The sequence below is a fragment of the Neophocaena asiaeorientalis genome, unplaced genomic scaffold (genome assembly GCF_003031525.2).
Source record: "Neophocaena asiaeorientalis asiaeorientalis breed wild unplaced genomic scaffold, Neophocaena_asiaeorientalis_V1.1 scaffold180, whole genome shotgun sequence".
NCBI lineage: Eukaryota > Metazoa > Chordata > Mammalia > Artiodactyla > Phocoenidae > Neophocaena > Neophocaena asiaeorientalis.
The window spans coordinates 2118025-2136597 of NW_020173697.1; the positions used below are offsets into that span (position 1 = coordinate 2118025).

General features: G+C 40.0%; 1 protein-coding gene across 1 annotated transcript in view; it reads right to left on the bottom strand.

Annotated features, from left to right (window-relative positions):
• GALNTL6 (polypeptide N-acetylgalactosaminyltransferase like 6) overlaps window positions 1-18573 on the bottom strand; it is a 1130106-nt gene that overhangs the window by 734147 nt on the left and 377386 nt on the right. Inside the window, exon 2 of the mRNA XM_024750526.1 lies at window positions 12143-12251. Within this exon, the coding sequence (XP_024606294.1) occupies window positions 12143-12251 (109 nt within the window). The remainder of the gene's footprint in view (window positions 1-12142; window positions 12252-18573) is intronic.

Here is an 18573-nt window from a genome sequence, read left to right on the forward strand (position 1 = left end):
CATGGGACTCCTCCTTTCACTTGAACACTTAGAGGCCATTGTGGGGTTACTAACTGTCCTAATTCCAATACTGTTGTGTCTCAGGGAATAGGGAGGCCTGAGGGAGGGAGAAAGATGGGGATGGGTGGCCACGGAGCAGTGAGAACACAACATTTCCTGATGAAGTTCCCTATCTTGTATGGGTGCAGTGGTCCACGGTGCCCCACAAACAAATATAACAGGAACATCAGAGATCACTGATCACAGGTCACCATGACAAACACAGTAATAATAAAAATGTTTGAAATAGTGTGGGAATTACCAAATGTGACATAGGGACAGGAAATGAGCAAATGTGTTGGACAAATGGTGCCAACAGACTTGCTCAAAAGCAGGGTTGCCACAAATGTTCAGTTTCCAAAAAGCATAATATTTGCCAAGTACAATAAAACAAGGTCCGCATGCCTACAGATATCCATATATTGAGTATATACTACAGCTCAGACAGTTTACTTAAATGACTTAATTAACACTTAAAATAACTCTGTAATAAGCATTATCATTAAACCACATTCTACTAATGAGGAAAAGATGGCTAATTAATCCCATGCACACATGCCCATGGGAGGTTGATATTTCAACTTCTGCAACATATGGTTAGAGTGAATTATTTTTAAAAGTTAATTTTGTCTTTTTTTTTTTTTAAACACAAACTGAGCGCAGGTTAACAAATCTCCTGAGATATTTCTACACTGCTATTTTCATATTGTGATATTGAAGGTATTTTTCCCTAGGTAACTGTCACTCACTTCAGTTTGAGCTAAATTTTGTTCTGTTATTAACCACGTAAATGATACATCTCAACAGAATGCTCACCATCTTTTCAGTTCCAGTTTCCATTTTCATTACTATACAATGAGTGTCAAAGGAAATATTTCATTAAAAGTTCATTTGAATCTAATGAATAATAATGAATGTTATTTTGGCAATATTCCCAAAGTTGACCACCTTCCAGCAAATTTCATTACGAAATTTACTGATAACACATCATAGATGTATCAATTATACTAAATTATTAACAATAAACATTGTTCATTGTTTGTAGTAACAAAAAAGATGCCAGATACTCTTTTTAAGAGACATGAATGATACCGCTTATATGTGGAATCTAAAAAAATGGTACAAAGGAATTTATTTACAAAACAGAAATAGAGTCAAAGATGTAGAGAACAAACTTATGGTTACCAAAGAGGAAAGGGTGGGGGAGGGATAAATTGGGAGATTGGCATTGACATATACACACTACTTACGTATAAAATAGATAACTACTAAGGACCTACTGTATAGCACAGGGGAAAAAAAGGAAGACATGAGGCATCAATAAAAGACGACCAGGAGCCACGGGTAGTTAGAGCAAAACTACCATTTTGTACTTTCTGAAAGCAAAGTAGTTACAGTCTCTCACAGATGGAGCACATTTCTGTTTCCCTTTCTGTTTTGTGGGCAATCTTGTTCAATTATGTCGAATAAAGACATTTAAGAGCAAAATGGCTCCCTGATCAGCAATAAAGGGAGCTCTTGTTTAAAGGAACCAAGGAAAGCCTAATGTGAATCATTTTAAAGCATGGCACTTTCTTACCTCTCAAATAGCGTTTTTTTTGTTTTTTTTTTTTTTTTTTTTTTTTGCGGTACGCGGGCCTCTCACTGCTGTGGCCTCTCCCGCTGCGGAGCACAGGCTCCGGACGCGCAGGCTCAGCGGCCATGGCTCACGGGCCCAGCCGCTCCGCGGCATGTGGGATCTTCCCGGACCGGGGCACGAACCCGTGTCCCCTGCATCGGCAGGTGGACTCTCAACCACTGCGCCACCAGGGAAGCCCTCAAATAGCGTTTTAATTCAGACCTTTCAGATGTTTTGTGACGGACATTCAGACTGATTAGTATGACCCCTTAGTAACTCAGATTTTGAGGTTTAAGGGGGCCTGGGATGCAATCTCCAGGAGACAAAAATAGCAGCCATGCTCCCAGTATTTTCCTAATACCGGAGAGTCATTATTTAAAAAGCCTAATTCAAATGACTCAAGCTAATGTGACTTAGAGCCCTTGGGTAAGTGATTCTAATTCAGGGAATAGCAACTTTTTAACTCATTAAATGCATATGTGTACAAATATAGATAGAAGGATAAGTGCTATAAATATTAGGTAGGGCCGAGTGATGGAGAGAGAATGAAAAGGACTCTTTCGCTCTATGATAACATGGTGATTGGCAGTCATATCAAAGCAGGTGATATATTGTCTCATGACCTTAAGGAAGCGGGGGGTGGGCTGTGAAGATACACACAAGTGTTTGGTCCAGGCATCAGGAACAGCAAGTGAAAAGTCCTGGAAGGTATTTATCATCCTTGAGGGAAAACAAAGAGGACAACACGGCCAGTGGAGAGACTGCGCATCGACCAGCAGGAGAGAAGGACAGAGCCCTGGGTCAGGGGTGGATCATGATGTATCTCATACTTATGGAAGGGACTTGGAGTACATTTTGGATACGATGACTGGGCTTTGTATGCTTTGGAGCAGAGGAGTGAAATGATCTGATATATATTTTTAGAAGACTGCTCTGGCTGTAACTTGAAGAGCTGACAGTGGGGCAGGGAGATCAGTGAAGAGGCCACTGAAATAGTTTAGGCAAGAGAGATTAATGGTCAGGATTCGAATAGCCACGGTGTCAATAACCAGGTCATGTCATGGCACTGTGACAACCATGGTGTCATGGCTGGAGTGAAAGCCCCTGCAACTATGCTCTCACTATACAACAGCCACTGGAATTCATTTTTCTCCATCTTTTTCTTCCAGACGTTGGAGTATTTGAAATACAGTGACATTTAGAAGTATTTGTCAAATAAGTGAATGAACCAATTATTAAAATGACAAGATAGTAAAAGCCTTGACTAGTCGAACCTTTAAGTACAACTAAGCAATTGGAAACAGTGAGAAGTTAAATATAATTTCACAGGATTCCTGAGGCGTATAGTGGATGCAGGAATTGATTGTGATTATATGAGGATATAAACTGTTTCAAAGAAAGAGAGAATACAAAGGTTGAAAACAGCTTTTTTCATGTGGAGTTCACACATACTGAAATCCAAAAAAAACAGTGATAAACACAGTGAAACTCTGAGTTAGAATAAAAAGAAGACTGGACAAGAAAAATCTTAAAATTTCAAAACTATAAATAGGTGCTCTCTACAAATACAAATCAGGGGTCTTACTAACGATTTCATAAATCACATGTGCAAGTGTGCCCATGCACACACACCCCTGCATCACTCTGGATGGATGACTTCAAAAATATGTTATGAGAATTCAGGGACATCACATATTAATTAAGAAACAGCTACCTATACTAATCGCGTTTTCTTGTCAACATCCAGCAGAAGTTATTAGGTTCATAGTTCAGGGAAATGCCATAGGCAGGGTTTACCTTTATTTCAGAAATATATGGTATTTAAAAAAAAATCTGTATATGGAGCGATGTCAGCTGGATATCTCTTTAGTTGCTATAATGATTATACCCAATGCTTAGTGAATAATGGGTCAATATCAATTTACATACCATCTTTCATCATATTATATCAAAAGAATCTGTATTTCAGTTCTTTCCATTCAACTTTTATAAATAATTTGAATGACTGTTCAACAAGCATGCTTATCAATTTTGTGATACAATAAAACTCAAAAGGAGAGCTAAACCGTTAAGAGATAAAATCTAATGTCAATAAATTCTCAAATGATGTGAAACTAACTAAATGAAATATAATGGGATCATATATAAGATATATGATTAGAAAAAAATGCCTAAAATATGACTGGGTTCATAGGAAATAATAAGAAAGAGCATTCAGAAAATTACTTGGATGAAAGCACAAATGTATCTCGTATCAGGATATGACTTTATCTTGAAAATTTGGTTTACCTTTTCTGGGAAGCCTTCCTGAACCTGAAATGGTATGTTGGATATTATTCATCTATGGGTAAATTGGTTTGGTTAATGCTACTCCCCAAACAAAGATTATGAAATAATAGAAACTCTGCTTTTTTAAAAACATTAGTTAGAATTCTTGTAACACGTTTTTTTAAATCCTTATAATTTACTATAACTCTAAGGGCACAGAGGTACCAGAAAAGAACTCTAAGTTACACCTAAGGTCTGGGAATCTATCCTTCAATTGCTCCTTTTATATATATTTTTTCATGCAAGAACTCTCCATTTTCTCAACCTAAAGCAATCTACAGGTTCAATGCAATCCCTGTCAAATTACCAAGGGCATTTTTCACAGAATTAGGGCAAAAAATTGTACACTTTGTATGGAAACACAAAAGACCCCGAATAGAGAAAGCAATTTTGAGAAAGAACAGAGCTGGAGGAATCAGGCTCCCTGACTTCAGACTATACCACAAAGCTACAGTAATCAAGACAGTACGGTACTGGCACAAAAACAGAAATATAGATCAATGGAACAGGATAGAAAGCCCAGAGATAAACCCACACACCTACGACCACCTTATCTATGACAAAGGAGGCGAGAATATACAATGGAGAAAAGACAGTCTCTTCAATAAGTGGTACTGGGAAAACTGGACAGCTACATGTTAAAGAATGAAATTAGAACATTCCTTAACACCATACACAAAAATAAACTCAAAATGGATTAAAGACCTAAATATAACGCTGGATACTATAAAACTCCTCGAGGAAAATACAGGCAGAACACTCTTTGCCATAAATCACAGCAAGATATTTTTGACCCACCACCTAGAGTAATGAAAATAAAAACAAAAATAAACAAATGTGACCTAATGAAACTTCGAAGCTTTTGCACAGCAAAGGAAACCATAAACAAAAGACAACCCTCAGAATGGGAGGAAACATTTGCAAATGAAGCAAATGATAAGGGATTAATCTCCAAAATATATAAACAGCTCATGCAGCTCAATATCAAAAAAAACAAACCACCCAATCAAAAACTGGGCAGAAGACCTAAATAGACATTTCTACAAAAAGACATGCAGGTGGCCAACAAATACATGAAAAGATGCTCAACATCACTAATTATTAGAGAAATGTAAATCAAAAGTACAATGAGTTATCACCTCATACCTGTGAGAACAGTCATCATCAAAAAATTTTCAAACAATAAATGCTGGAGAGGGTGTGGAGAAAAGGGAACCCTCCTACACTGTTGGTGGGAATGTAAATTGGTACAGCCACTATGGAGAACAGTATGGAGGTTCCTTAAAAAACTAAAAACAGAACTACCATAAGACCCAGCAATCCCACTCCTAGGCATATATCCAGAGAAAACCATAATTCAAAAGGATGCATGCATCCCAGTGTTCACTGCAGCACTATTTACAATAGCCAGGACATGGAAGCAACCTAAATGTCCATAAACAGAGGAATGGATAAAGAAGATGTGGTACATATATACAATGGGATATTACTCAGCCATAAAAAGGAACAAAGTAGTGCCATTTGCAGAGATGTGGATGAACCCAGAGATTGTCATACAGAGTGAAGTAAGTCAGAGAAAAACAAATATCATACAATATCACTTATATGTGGAATCTAGAAAAATGGTACAGGTGAACTTATTTGCAAAGTTCAAATAAGATGAATTTATTTTCAAAGCAGAAATAAAGTCACAGATGTACAGGACAAACTTATGGTTACCAAGGGGGAAGGGGAGTGCATGAATTGAGAGATTGGGACTGACATATATACACTACTATGTTTAAAATAGATAACTAATGAGAACCTACTGTAGAGCACAGGGAACTCTACTCAGTGCTCTGTGGTGACCTAAATGGGAAGGAAATCTAAAAAAGAGGGGATATATGTATATGTATGACAGATTCACTTTGCTGTAAAGCAAGAAAGTAACCCAACATGGTAAAGCAACTAAACTCCAATAAAAATTAATTAAAAAAAGAAAAAAACAACTCTCCATTTTTCTCAAAGGTGGAAGCATCTTCACCATTTCCTCATAACTCAACTACCTCCTTTCCCCCTATATTCCACCTGCCTATATAAAAACGATTACTTAAAATACCTGATATTTCAAAAATTATCAAATACGCCACAAAGATGTAATTGTCAAAACAAAACATAAACTAACAACATCAATAAAAACACTAACAAAGACATTTGATAAAATACATCTGGTATAGTATGCTAATACACTTTTATAAAGATTATTGAGATCTCATCAGGAAGTAGTTTCTGGATTTTCATATTGTTAAGATATTTTCAGTGTTTATTAAGTAGGACAGATATTTGAAAACGTAACTAAAACAATATAATTAAACATAAACAAATATAACACATCAAACCACAGACCAGTGTGATGTACTTAAAGCAGTGCTTGGAAAGAAATTTAGAGTCCTAGATGCTTATTCTACAACAGAAGAAGGCTGAAATTAAGGAAGTATGAATCTAATTTTTTAATTTAGAAAAATATAGTAAAAGTCAAAGAAAAGAAGTAATAAATATGAATGTAAATCAATGAGAAAAACACAATAGATAAGATGAACTATGTCAAAAAGTGGTTTTTGACATAATAAAATTAACAATTTCCTAGTGTAATAAGTTAAGGAAAAATGACAAAAAAACAAGTAAATGATATTTGAAAGAAAAAGCAACATAAATTTAAGCATGACATTACAAAACTTTAATAAGAGGATGTTATGAATAAATGTGTTAATAAATAGGAACATTTTAACCCAGGAGTGAAAAATCTTTGCTCCAAGAGAAGTCCAGTCCAGATAATCTTCACCCACAAGATGATCGTTAAGTATTAGTAAATAAATAATTCTAATATACCACAAGCAATTACAAAGTGTAGAAAGAAGAGAGGTATTAGTCGAGTCATTTTATGAAACCATCATTACATTGTTACCAAAACTTGACAAGGAATTCTATGAGAAAGAAAAATTCATGGCCAATATTCACTCATGAGTAAAGATGTGAAATTGCTAAAATAGTAGCAAACTAAATCCAGTAATAAAAAGTCAGACTTAGCCCGTAATTTCAGTTTGATTTATATTAGAAACCAATAGATACAACATACTCAAAAACATAAAGGAGAAAATGTATCTTATTTCAATACGTGCAAACAAAAAAAATTTTGATTAAAATCAAGATTCATTTAGGTGTAAAAAAAGTAAAACTTTCAGAAAGTCATATCCAGAAGGCCTAGTAAACAGTGTACAGTACATTTTCATTAAGTAGATTAAATGCTAACACAAGTATCTAATTTGCTATTGTCAGAACCTTCACAAATCAAAAGCAGCCACCAATACCCACTGGACATGATGATACTCGAGTTCCTAGCAAGTGCAGAAACAGAGTAAAAATAACTAAAATTATAAGGTCTAGGATGGAAAAAAATTTAAACAGTCACTACTTATAGATATTATGAGTATCTACACTAACAATCCAAAATAACTTATGGGTAAATGATTATAATTCATAAAAGAGTTCAGAATGTTTTCTAAATTGGGGTCTATATTTAAAAATGATTAACCTTTCTCTATACCAGCTACAAATAGTTCAGAACCTCAATAAGATCAACAACGTGCTCAATACCCATATAATGTTAGTTTTCTAGGAATAACACTGAAAATGTCTGAGAATCAAATTACAAACACACCCCTAAAGACAACAAATAAGCCAAGAAATATAACGATATACCACAGAATAAATAATTTAATATTGGAAAAAATGTAAATTATTCCCTAATTTATGTAACTTATTCCCTAATTTATCAACAGACTTAATACAATTCTAAAATTCCAATATTCTGTGTGTATGTGCATATTGTGCATAAAGTCTGACAAGTTGAATCTAAAAGTTTAAAGAAAATCCTAATGTTAAGATTGGCAGGGTTTCCCTGGTGGCACAGTGGTTGAGAGTCCGCCTGCCGATTCAGGGGACACGGGTTCGTGCCCCAGTCGGGGAAGATCCCACATGTGGCTGGGCCCATGAGCCATGGCCGCTGAGCCTGTGGGTCCGGAGCCTGTGCTCCGCAATGGGAGAGGCCACAACAGTGAGAGGCCCGCGTACCACACAAAAAAAAAAAGATTGGCAAAACATTCCCAAGAAGAAAAGCAAAGAAAGCAGAATGAACTTTACCAGATATCAACAACTGTTATAAAGATACAGTACATAAGATATTATTTCATTAGCTCAAAGTTTTTCACTCACGGAACAGAACTGAGAAACCAGAGTGAGAACACACAAATATGGAAACTTTTTATAATAGAGTCAACACTGCTGATCGATGTGGGAAAAGATACATTTTCTAATAAATGGTGCTGTTGATTGGATATCTAACTAGGTAAAACCCAAATAAATATTGGGCCCCTACCTCACATGATAAAAAAAGGAGGTGAGCTGCATTTAAGACCTAAATGTAACAGGTAAAATTCTCAAGCTTAAAAAGACAATGTAGAACAGCAATTAAGCCTATCCTTTAAAAATTATTTGTAAATTTGACTAAAACAAAATTAAGAACTTCTACTCATTAGGCAATATATAGAGTTTTTTAAAAAAATATACAAAATGTGGGATAAGATATTTTCACCATGTACAACTGATGAAGGATATTATTCAAAAAAATTAAGAGCACTCTGTGGGTCAATAAGAAAAATTAAGAAATCAAAAAACTGGAAATAGAAATGAATAGGACTTTTACCTAAGAGAAGGCACTAATGGACCACAAGCATAAATAAGAGATCAACTACATTAAAATTAGTTACATGCAAACTTATGTGACAATGAGTGATTATTTCATACCACAAAATTGAGAAAAATGAAAAATCAGACAGTAATATTAAGTGTTGACAGAATGCAGAGCAATGGGAATTCCACCCATTACTGATTGAAATCAGCACATCAACTTTGAAAAACAGTTTGTCACGTACCACATAATATAACTGAAATGTGCATCCCTCAGACGTGCAAATTCTACTATTAAACATGTACCCTAAGAAAATATTGTCTCTATCCCAGGACCATGCGCAAGAATACTTAGAGCAGCGTCATACATAACCCAAACCTGGGAACTCTCAGAATGTTTACAAAGTGGAAACCATTGTGGAAAATTAAACAGGGCATACACCCAGAGAAAACCATAATTCAAAAAGACACATGCACCCCAATGTCCATTGCAGCACTATTTACAATAGCCAGGTCACGGAAGCAACCTAAATGCCCATCGACTGACGAATGGATAAAGAAGATGTGGTACATATATACAATGGAATATAACTCAGCCATAAAAAGCAACGAAATTGGGTTATTTGTAGAGACGGTCATGGACCTAGTGACTGTCATACAGAGGGAAGTAAGTCAGAAAGAGGAAAACAAATATTGTATGTTAATGCATATTATGTGGAACCTGGAAAAATGGTACAGATGAACTGGTTTGCAAGGCAGAAACAGAGACACAGATGTAGAGAAGTGGGGGTGGGTGTGGGGAGGATGGTGGTGGGGGAAAAAATAATCTTTTGAAGTCTTATAATTTCCATTTTGGAGTTCACCCATTTCATTAAAAGTTATCTGCTTTACTGGTAAAAATGATTTTATATTTAGTTCGGGTGAAGGGAGGGGACAGAATGGTACAATGAGACACTGTCATAATACATGTTTTTAAAAACCTAGGAGTTTAAAGATTTGAAAAGTTTATATAAAAAATAGAGAAAATTAAACAACAGTTACAAATCAACTAGAAGTGCACACACAAGAATGGATCTCAAAAATAATTTTGAATGAAAGAAGAAAGCCATACTATATGATTCAATGTTTAAAGTCCAAACATAGGAAAAATGCAACAGTATTTGTTTAGACATAAGAAATTACAGAGAAAAGTAAGAGTGAACACAAATTTCAAGACTTGGAGGAGACAGAATAGTACCAATGACCCTTTTTCTTGGCCTGCTTATTGGGAACAGAGATGTTTATCTTATTTTGACTTTATAACTGCATGTGTGTTTGTGTGTGCGTATTTTATTTAGGTTATATTCTACGGTATTTTTAAAAAATGATGAAGTATAGTCTATTACACTTTTCATGTATCTTCCAGTGAATCATATACATACTAGCATTTAAAAGTATTTTAACTGCACACAAAATTTGTACTTTAGGAAACTTGTTTTATCACCAATTTTCTTTGTAGGTCAATTTCCCTTGCCCTGAGCTCTGATGAGAAAATTAAAGGTACATTTTTCCAGGAGGCAGAAAGGGTAGTACGTAGCAGAAATAAATGTGAAGTGTTGGATTTTGTGTCCAAAACTCATTGGCACAAGCAAAGGATAGGCACATCAAATCAAGTGAAAGTAACATAGATGGAAAAATAATTACAGTTATCATTGGTGGAGTTTATAATATGTGCAAATAATTGGCCAATTACTTTACAGTATCTTTAATTCTTACAGCAATTCTGCAAAGTAGAACATCAGACAAATTGACTTGCCACTTACACAGAAAAGCTAGGATATGAACCCAGGTGTGTCTCTCTCCCGTATGTTCTCTTGCCATTACTTCATTTTGCCCAAATGTTATCATTCGATGTCTGATAGTGGGGTGTAATGGAGCATAAGACGACCTTTCAATCTCTCTCTACAAATTATTGGCTGTTTGACCTTGGATAATATTTCATGAATTCTTAAGAACTCATTTCTTTCTCTTTCCTTTTTTCTTTTTACAAATTGGGGATTATAATAACTATCTATCAAAGTCATTGTGAAATTTAAATGAAATACATATGCAAAGCTCCTAGTACAAAACATCTATTTAATTATTATTATTTGTATTATTATTACTAACTTGTGGTTAAATCATGAGAACATCTCCCCAAACTTTCAGCATCTTGTGGTTAAAAAAAGAAACAGATGGCTGGATGGACACAGGGCTGATCAAGCAAATAGAGAAAAAAGATCAGAGGACTGGAAACGTAAGGATTCTGGTAAGGAGCTTGCCTTTGTCACTGTTCACGGAGTCATGCCAAGGTTGGAGGGATGATGTCATATGGAAGAGGCTGATGCTCTGAGGGACACGGAACATTCTTATGACAAGCAGCAGGGTAGGGGACAGTCTTATTTGGAGGAAAGGAATGAAAGAAGAAAATGGAAGACTCTAATTAAGTCAAGCACACCTGATCCAGAGCTGAGAACAACCAAAGCCCTGAACACTGTCATAACTACCTGAATATCTCACTCCTGTCTTCCTGGGGAGAGAAGTCAGGAGAAAGACTGGCCAGGAGAACCTCAGCCTGCGGCTACTCATGATTCTGCTGATTTGACCTGGGATGCACCATTTCCGTGTTGCTAAGATGTCTATACCAAACCATAGCTTCTCAATTTCTGTGATATCCTCACCATGACAAAAAAAACCAAAACAAAACAAAAACAAACAAAAAACCCAACAGAGCCCCTTTGGTTGAATAATAGAATATGGACTTCCTATCATCAGTGAAGGTTATTACCTTCACTCGGTTGTTACGTCTATACCCTTCCGAATCCGTTTCCAACAACCTAAGTCCTCCTGGAAGGACATAATTTTTCCTGTTACTTTTCCAAGAAGTAAAATGTTTCCTCTATCCCTAGCCTAAGACTAGAATCTGCTATGCATAGCAGACCTACTGGATCCCACTGAACTGCCTGTTCGTTTGCCCAGGTATGGCCAACTTCAGGTCCCCGGCTCTTCTGATCCACCTGCCAAGTGTCTAGAACTGCGGTCCTCCTTCCATCCTTGGCCCAGCCAGGTAGATACACCACAGCCCTAAGGAGCGAATCTAGCTCAAGATAACATATGTTCCAAGTCAAGTCTCATGAATAAATCCAAGATAGCCCCAGAAATGATTGAAAGACACTCTGGAAGTATAAAGCACGGCAGATTTCTAAAACTCGAATGGCCTCTGTTCAGCTCGTATTGTAAACGGTATTCATTATTTTTTTCTCTCTCTGAAATTTGAAATTGTTTTGGTTCTGCCCAGAGTTGACCTCCAATGTCCCCATGAAACCTACCTTACTGGGTGCAGAAGAAACACTAATGAGAGATCCTGTAAGTGACAAAGCAAAGTAGCACTTTGGGGTACACTGAACTCCATACCTGAGCGCATAGCCTCTTTCTGAATGCTCCCATAGTCATGCCAGTCCTTTCTTCTTAAACCATCTGTCCATGCATAGAATTGCCCATCTCCCAGGCCCAGTGGAAATGTCTGTGGAAAAGGAAAGCATTCAGAGCATAAAAAGGAGGTATTTCCTTTCGCATGGCAGGTAAACACAGCCACGCACATCACAGGCAATCAAAGAACACTCGAATAAGTGGTCTTCCTCAGTCTACTGAAAAGGAAGCTGTTGCTGGTGACCAGATGGACACACGTTTTAAAACCTTTCTCCGTTTTAAAAGAGCGAGCATGTGTTGCACACATCACCTACCATTTCCAATTTTATTTCATCCAGAGACGTTAATAATTTAGTGTACCCCCTCGTCCGAGCATAAATGCCTAGCTGTTTTCACTTGCCCCAAGTGTAAATAGTAGTAGTATTGATTTTGTATCATGGAAATACTTTTGTTTGTGATTTTTACACTTTTACTTGTTTTGATCAAGTGTATTTGAACGGCCTGGTGACAATATTAGCAAGCATTTATTGAATGCTCACTGTGTCCCAGGTACCAAGTTGGATACTCTGTGTATAGAAGATCCTCCGGTCTTTATATAGTCTTCAGTTGTAAACCTTCATTTTTCTGCTAATTAATCAAAGGCCCAGAGAAGTAAAATAACTTGAAGGAAACCACAGGGGCCAAGTCAGGACTTGGACCAGTTCTATTAAGACCAACATTGTGGTCCTAACAAGTATTAAATAGTGCCTACCACCTAGATTTCTGTCAAATTATGGTGTGTGGTTATGGTTATAGTTGAAATTATCACAGAGTCAACAACTGTAGTCACAACATGTTTTATGCTTTAGTAAAATTCAATATATTCTAATGTCACCTTGAAAAGTATTTGTGTGCATGGCTGAAGCTACTTCTCTCTTTATGGTATTTATTTTGGTCATAAACAAAAAATGTTTTGAATGAAATGTATTTTCACAATCTTAACAGTCAAAATAATGTAAAATAAATGTTTTCATATTCACATACCACACATCACATTTCCTTTTATTTGGTTCATTTTTGGAAATAAATAAAACATCAACAGAATAAAGAGAACATTTTTGAAAGTTTCAATTTAAAACAAAAGATGAATAATTTCAGTGAGGAAATTTTACCCTAAGAGCCTTTCCAAGGCAAATAAAAGGTCTTACTTCTTATTTTAAAACAGTACAACTACTGTGCTTATGAAAATATTATCTACCTTGGATCCATCTTTATAGCTTATAAAGGATCCACTTGTTTTGAAAGAATAAAAATGGACTTAATATTAAAAAAGGTAGTTTAAATCAGAAGAAAGATTTTCCAGATCAGGTGACTGTTATCTGTATATATTTTTTTTAAAAATTGTTCATAATAGTGGTGAGTTCAGGAAAACAACAGAGGAATAAACAAAGGATGATAGTGAGTTTATATAAAATATTAAGAATAAAAAGGAAAAAAATTTAAAGGAAGATGACAAGAAAGAAAAGATGGAAAAATTAACAGAAAATATAAAAATAGAAGAAAATGGAATAAAACAATTTTGGGGTTATAATAGCAATACTAAAAAACCTCATGCATTTTTTTCTGATCAATATTGCTTTTCTAATTAGAAATTTTCCCAAACTCGGCTGTGAATGGGAAGTTTTAAATAACCAAATAACTTTAAAATACAAAACCCATGTTTTGTCTCAGCCATGCATTTCCAACGATCAGTGCTGAGCAATCGTAGATTTCGTACAGATTTAGATAATACCAATTTATAATAAACATCACCTTCAGATCAAAATAGATAATTTCAAAATAAACTTTGCCATGAAACCTGGAGATGTTCTTGTGTAAACTCTGAATATGCAAAGCTCTCTCTGATTACCTGTTGGTTCACAAGCCAGCCCCCTACTCCACCCCGAAACATGGAGGGCAAGGAGAGAGGAAGAGAGGCAGACCCTCCGGATGGGCAGGGGGTGGATTTAATATGCAGGGAACTTACACATGAGGCTTGTCCTGCAAGACAACTTGATCTCTGCATCCATATGGGTGCCCAGATGGTCTCAACATGACTTTACTCTCTCAAGTCTGCATCCTTGAAACTGGTTCCCACCTTGGGAATGGGTGGCGGATGTCCATTCCAAGGACAGGGGAAGGGTGAGGCGCCTCCCATCACTCAGGTCCACCTGGCAGATGGACCAGCTGCCATGACCTCCTGGTGACCTCCCCTCCAACACGCCACCCCTTTGAGACAGGCTCTTACAATCTCACATGACCTCACTTTTGCAGTGTGCCCTGAGCGGGTCTGCAAGGGGTCTTCTGAGCCTGGAGGTGGCTCCAGGTGGCCATCTGACTGCGTTGCAGGCAGAGACCTCTGCAGCAATACAGGTACAGGCAAGAGAAGACACAGTTCAAGATGATTCTCAAAACCATAACCATTTGTTTCCACCAAGAGCCCTGGGATTCGAACCACTGGTTTATGGAGTCCTCCAGGCTGGGGTCTGATCACGCAGGACTTTCTTCGTGTCCTCCTGTGATTGGTTAAAGATGACACATCAGACTCATCGGGTGTGAACACACAGCACTGTCTGGACGATCCTTCCTTGTGAGGCAGGGACAATGTCCAAGGCCATCCTGTCTGGGAGGACAGCCCTCCTCATTAGAGGCACTTCAGTGTTCAGTAAAGACAGCCTTGTTGGCTTCGTTCAAGGCTTGCTAGGTGAATGCAGTCGGGGCTTCTGTGTGAGCTATGATGTCCTGCAGCCGAAGGGCGGTTCCAGTGGGAAACAGAGCGTGCCCTCTGGCTCTTTAGGAACGTGGCCTGGTTGTGCATACCACACACACTGGCCAGGGGACGAGTACTATTAGCCATGAGGAGATAGACTGGGGGCCAGAGATGCCACACCAGGGCCCCAACTTCCCCTCACTCAAGGGCGCACCTTCCATCCCAGGTGTGGTGCGTTTCCACTGTCCCATCTGGCAGCAGGACAATGGGGTCCCAGTGGAGACTGAGTGGTTCCCCCTCACCCAGGGGTGTGAGGTAACCCACCCATCCCTGTGGGATATCCCATCGCAAGTCCCAGGAGCTGCACCTGTCCCAGGTGTGATGGGGCTTGGTGTTCTCAGCCCACAGCACGCTGACCCTCAAGGTTTCCACCATTTCTGTACCTTTACAGTACTGGGTGCTTTGGCAGGGGTCCCCAGTCTGGAATATGGGGCAACAGGCCCCACTGATTGGTTGCTCAAATGTATCAAAGCCGAAGTGGTAACTTAGTCCCCCTGGCTACGCTGTTTTACTTGTTAGTAATTTAATCTGCTGCTTTAACATTCCATTTTCTCCCTTCTATCAATCCTGCTACTTGTGAGTTATAGGAGAGAAGGAACCTCCATCCGATACCATGTTATTTTACCAAGTCTTGCACATCATGACCTTTGAACATGACCCCTGATCGCTATCCGACGATGGCGTCCATACAGGGCATTCAGCTTCTCTAATTGCCTAATGGGTGAAAAACAATTGCCTGGTTTGAGTGGAAAAAGGGAAAGTTCGGGTTAAGCCAGACACAGTGTCCTCACAAGCTGAGGCATATTTAGAATGCTTGCTTGGACGGAGGGGACCGACATGATCAACTTGCCAATCCCTCAACTGTCGGAAACTCCTCCTCTGGATGGCCCCAGACTCCTTTGGCAGCCGCCCTGGGGTTGTTTAGAACACACAGGACATGCTGCTACTGCATGAACCAGTCACTGTATTTCAAGGGCAACTCGGCATCCTTGGGGACTGCCCAGGAAGGGGTGGATGGGGACACGTATAGGCACCGAGTGGCCCCTCTTTCTGTGCACCCCATCTGATGCATCTCCTGAAGGATCAGTTTTTAGGGCTCATACTGAGCTGGACCATCGCCTCCTGATGGCCTAGTAGGTCAGTACCTCACAGACCAGGATGTGGAAGACAGTGCCGACTGCCTCAGGCTCTTGCTGGTGAACATAAACGTCCCTCCACACGTCCTGAGCCCCCAAGGGCCTACTCACGATCATCCACCCCTAGGCTTGCCCTTGTCTACACCATCAGGTCAAGCCCTATAGAACAGCCCAGCTGTTGGGGCCAAGGGTTAACGGCCAGGGCTCAGGGGTGATGACCAGCTCAGCAGGTCTGAGTCTAGCCCACCGGCTGCTGTAGTCCCTTCCAGTTTCCACCTAGATGGTGTCATTGTTGGGCTGAAGAGCAACTGAAGCCCCTGTGGTTGGGTTGCCCCGACTAGACCCATCTGTATGCCAGGCTTCAGCGGAAATTTCCCTACTTCCTCTCTACAGGCTGCAAGGACCGCCACAAAAATAGGGGAGGGGGCATTGGGAGGATCTACAGGCTCTACGGGGCCTAAGAGGACCCGCATTTCTAGAGACAGTGGACAGGCAGACAGGGGCTTCTCTGCTGCAGACAGGCTGCCACTTCGTCACCCTGGGAGTTTGCGGGGATCCAGGGAGCGTCTTCTCAACCCACCCCTTGATGGGCAGGGAAGCTACTACAACATGCTGTTTCCTCCTGGGATGCTCTACCTGGAGAAGCGTGAGGTAGACTGCCAGGGTCTTTTGCTCTCTGGAGGGCTACTTGGCTTCTGCCCCCTTCCAGAACTGGGACCAAAATCCTAGGAGAACTCTCTTCTCCTGTTGTTCCTGCCACAGGGTCCTACCCATACTTCCGGGAGTCACAGATCCATCAAACTCAAATGGCAGCCCCGCTTGGGAGATGCGCGGGGCTTTTAATCTGCTTCCCTGGTATTTTGGCTTCTCAACGGCTGCTTGCTGCCCTGATCCACAGCCCCACACAGGCCTTTTCTTTACCAGGTAGTAAAACGGATGCATACAGTATGCCAGGTGGGGAATAAAAGCCCTCCCCAAGCCCCTACAAAGGCTGGCACCTCTTCCCGGGGTCAGATAGGTTGCACCTTCTCAAACACAGCTGCTGAGACAATGCATGTCTTACCCGAACAAGCAATTCCCAAACCGTCACTGCAGTGCCTTGAATTGTCTGTGGGTTCACTGCCCAGCCCCTCCCTCACAGGTGTTCTGGCAAAGTCTGCAGTGCGCTGAAGCAGAAGCTAGTCTTCACGTGTTAACACTGTATCATCAGTGGGTCGGGCCCATTTTACTGATGTGGGAAGGAAACAGGGACAGGTCTCGGGCTACCTCCCACCGTAAGCAGCTCTTTGTAGGAAACCGCCCTCAGCAGGAAGCCCCTTTTCTTGTCACTTTAGCAGAGCTGTATTGCAACTAAGTTTTCACCAGGCACCCCATGCTCTACTCATCTCCAGCCCAAGCGCACTTTTCAAGTCTTTTGATCACACAATACTTTCATCTACAGAAAGAACGTACAAGTGTAGGCAAAGACGTGGAAATGAAGAATCAGTAATTAACAGGTGACTAGATCTCTTCCCTAGCATCTCCTCCCATAATGTCGCGAACAAACCGTGGGTGCAAGAGAACATCTAGAGGAAGATGACGAGGATTCCACGAGCCTGCACACAGCGGGGGATGGTGACGACCCTGACCCCCCATCTGTGATTAACTGAGATTACTCCCCTCCATCCCTCTAAAACTTCCATGGTGAGCAGACTCTCAGAGGTGTTTTGGGGGGACACAGAGTTCACCACTTCCCCAGATTGTCGGCACTCTGATTAAAGACAACTTTCCCTTCTAGGAACACTTGTGAGTTTGATTTTGTAAGCGGCGAGCAGTGGGACCCTATTCAACAACACCATGACCTGCCTGGGCTGTGCAGCAGCTTCCGGGCGGCCCTGGAAAGTTCCACTGCTGTCCCTCCCACGTGAAGCTAAACCGACCGCTTGACTCTGGCCAGGGGTGGACTGAAGAAAGCATTTGTTAAGTCCAGCTCAGCACGGCGCACTCCTAGGACCATGGCTAAGGCATCTTAGAGGGGGGCAGTGATGCGGCCCACCTTGCTCATTTCTCCTCATGCAGCGTCATCCGCCCGGGGCCATCTGGCTTTTTTACTGGCCTTACGGGGCTGTGGAAAGCACTGCGGGCAGGGAGTATGATACCCACTCTGTGCAGTTCTTAGCTTCTCCTATTTGCTTAGGCTCCCAGGCAGTTAATGTGGCTCGACAGTTACCACGCTTCAAGGAGGGGTAGACTTACTCGTTCCCAGCTGTTTCCCCTCAGCACTGATGTGATTACCCTAACCTGAGGCCAATTTCACCATTAAGGGTTTGCAGAGTTTGACCTCCTAGGAGATCAACACCCAATTTGTTCTTTGGTATCGGAGAGATTAAAACTTTGTAATCTCGTGGTGGAGAACGCCCAATTTGCACTGTCACAGGGACCTTCCTACCTTCCTGACACAACTGTCCTCTTTAACCATCAATTGTGCTGGAATAGAGCACATTCAGTTCCAG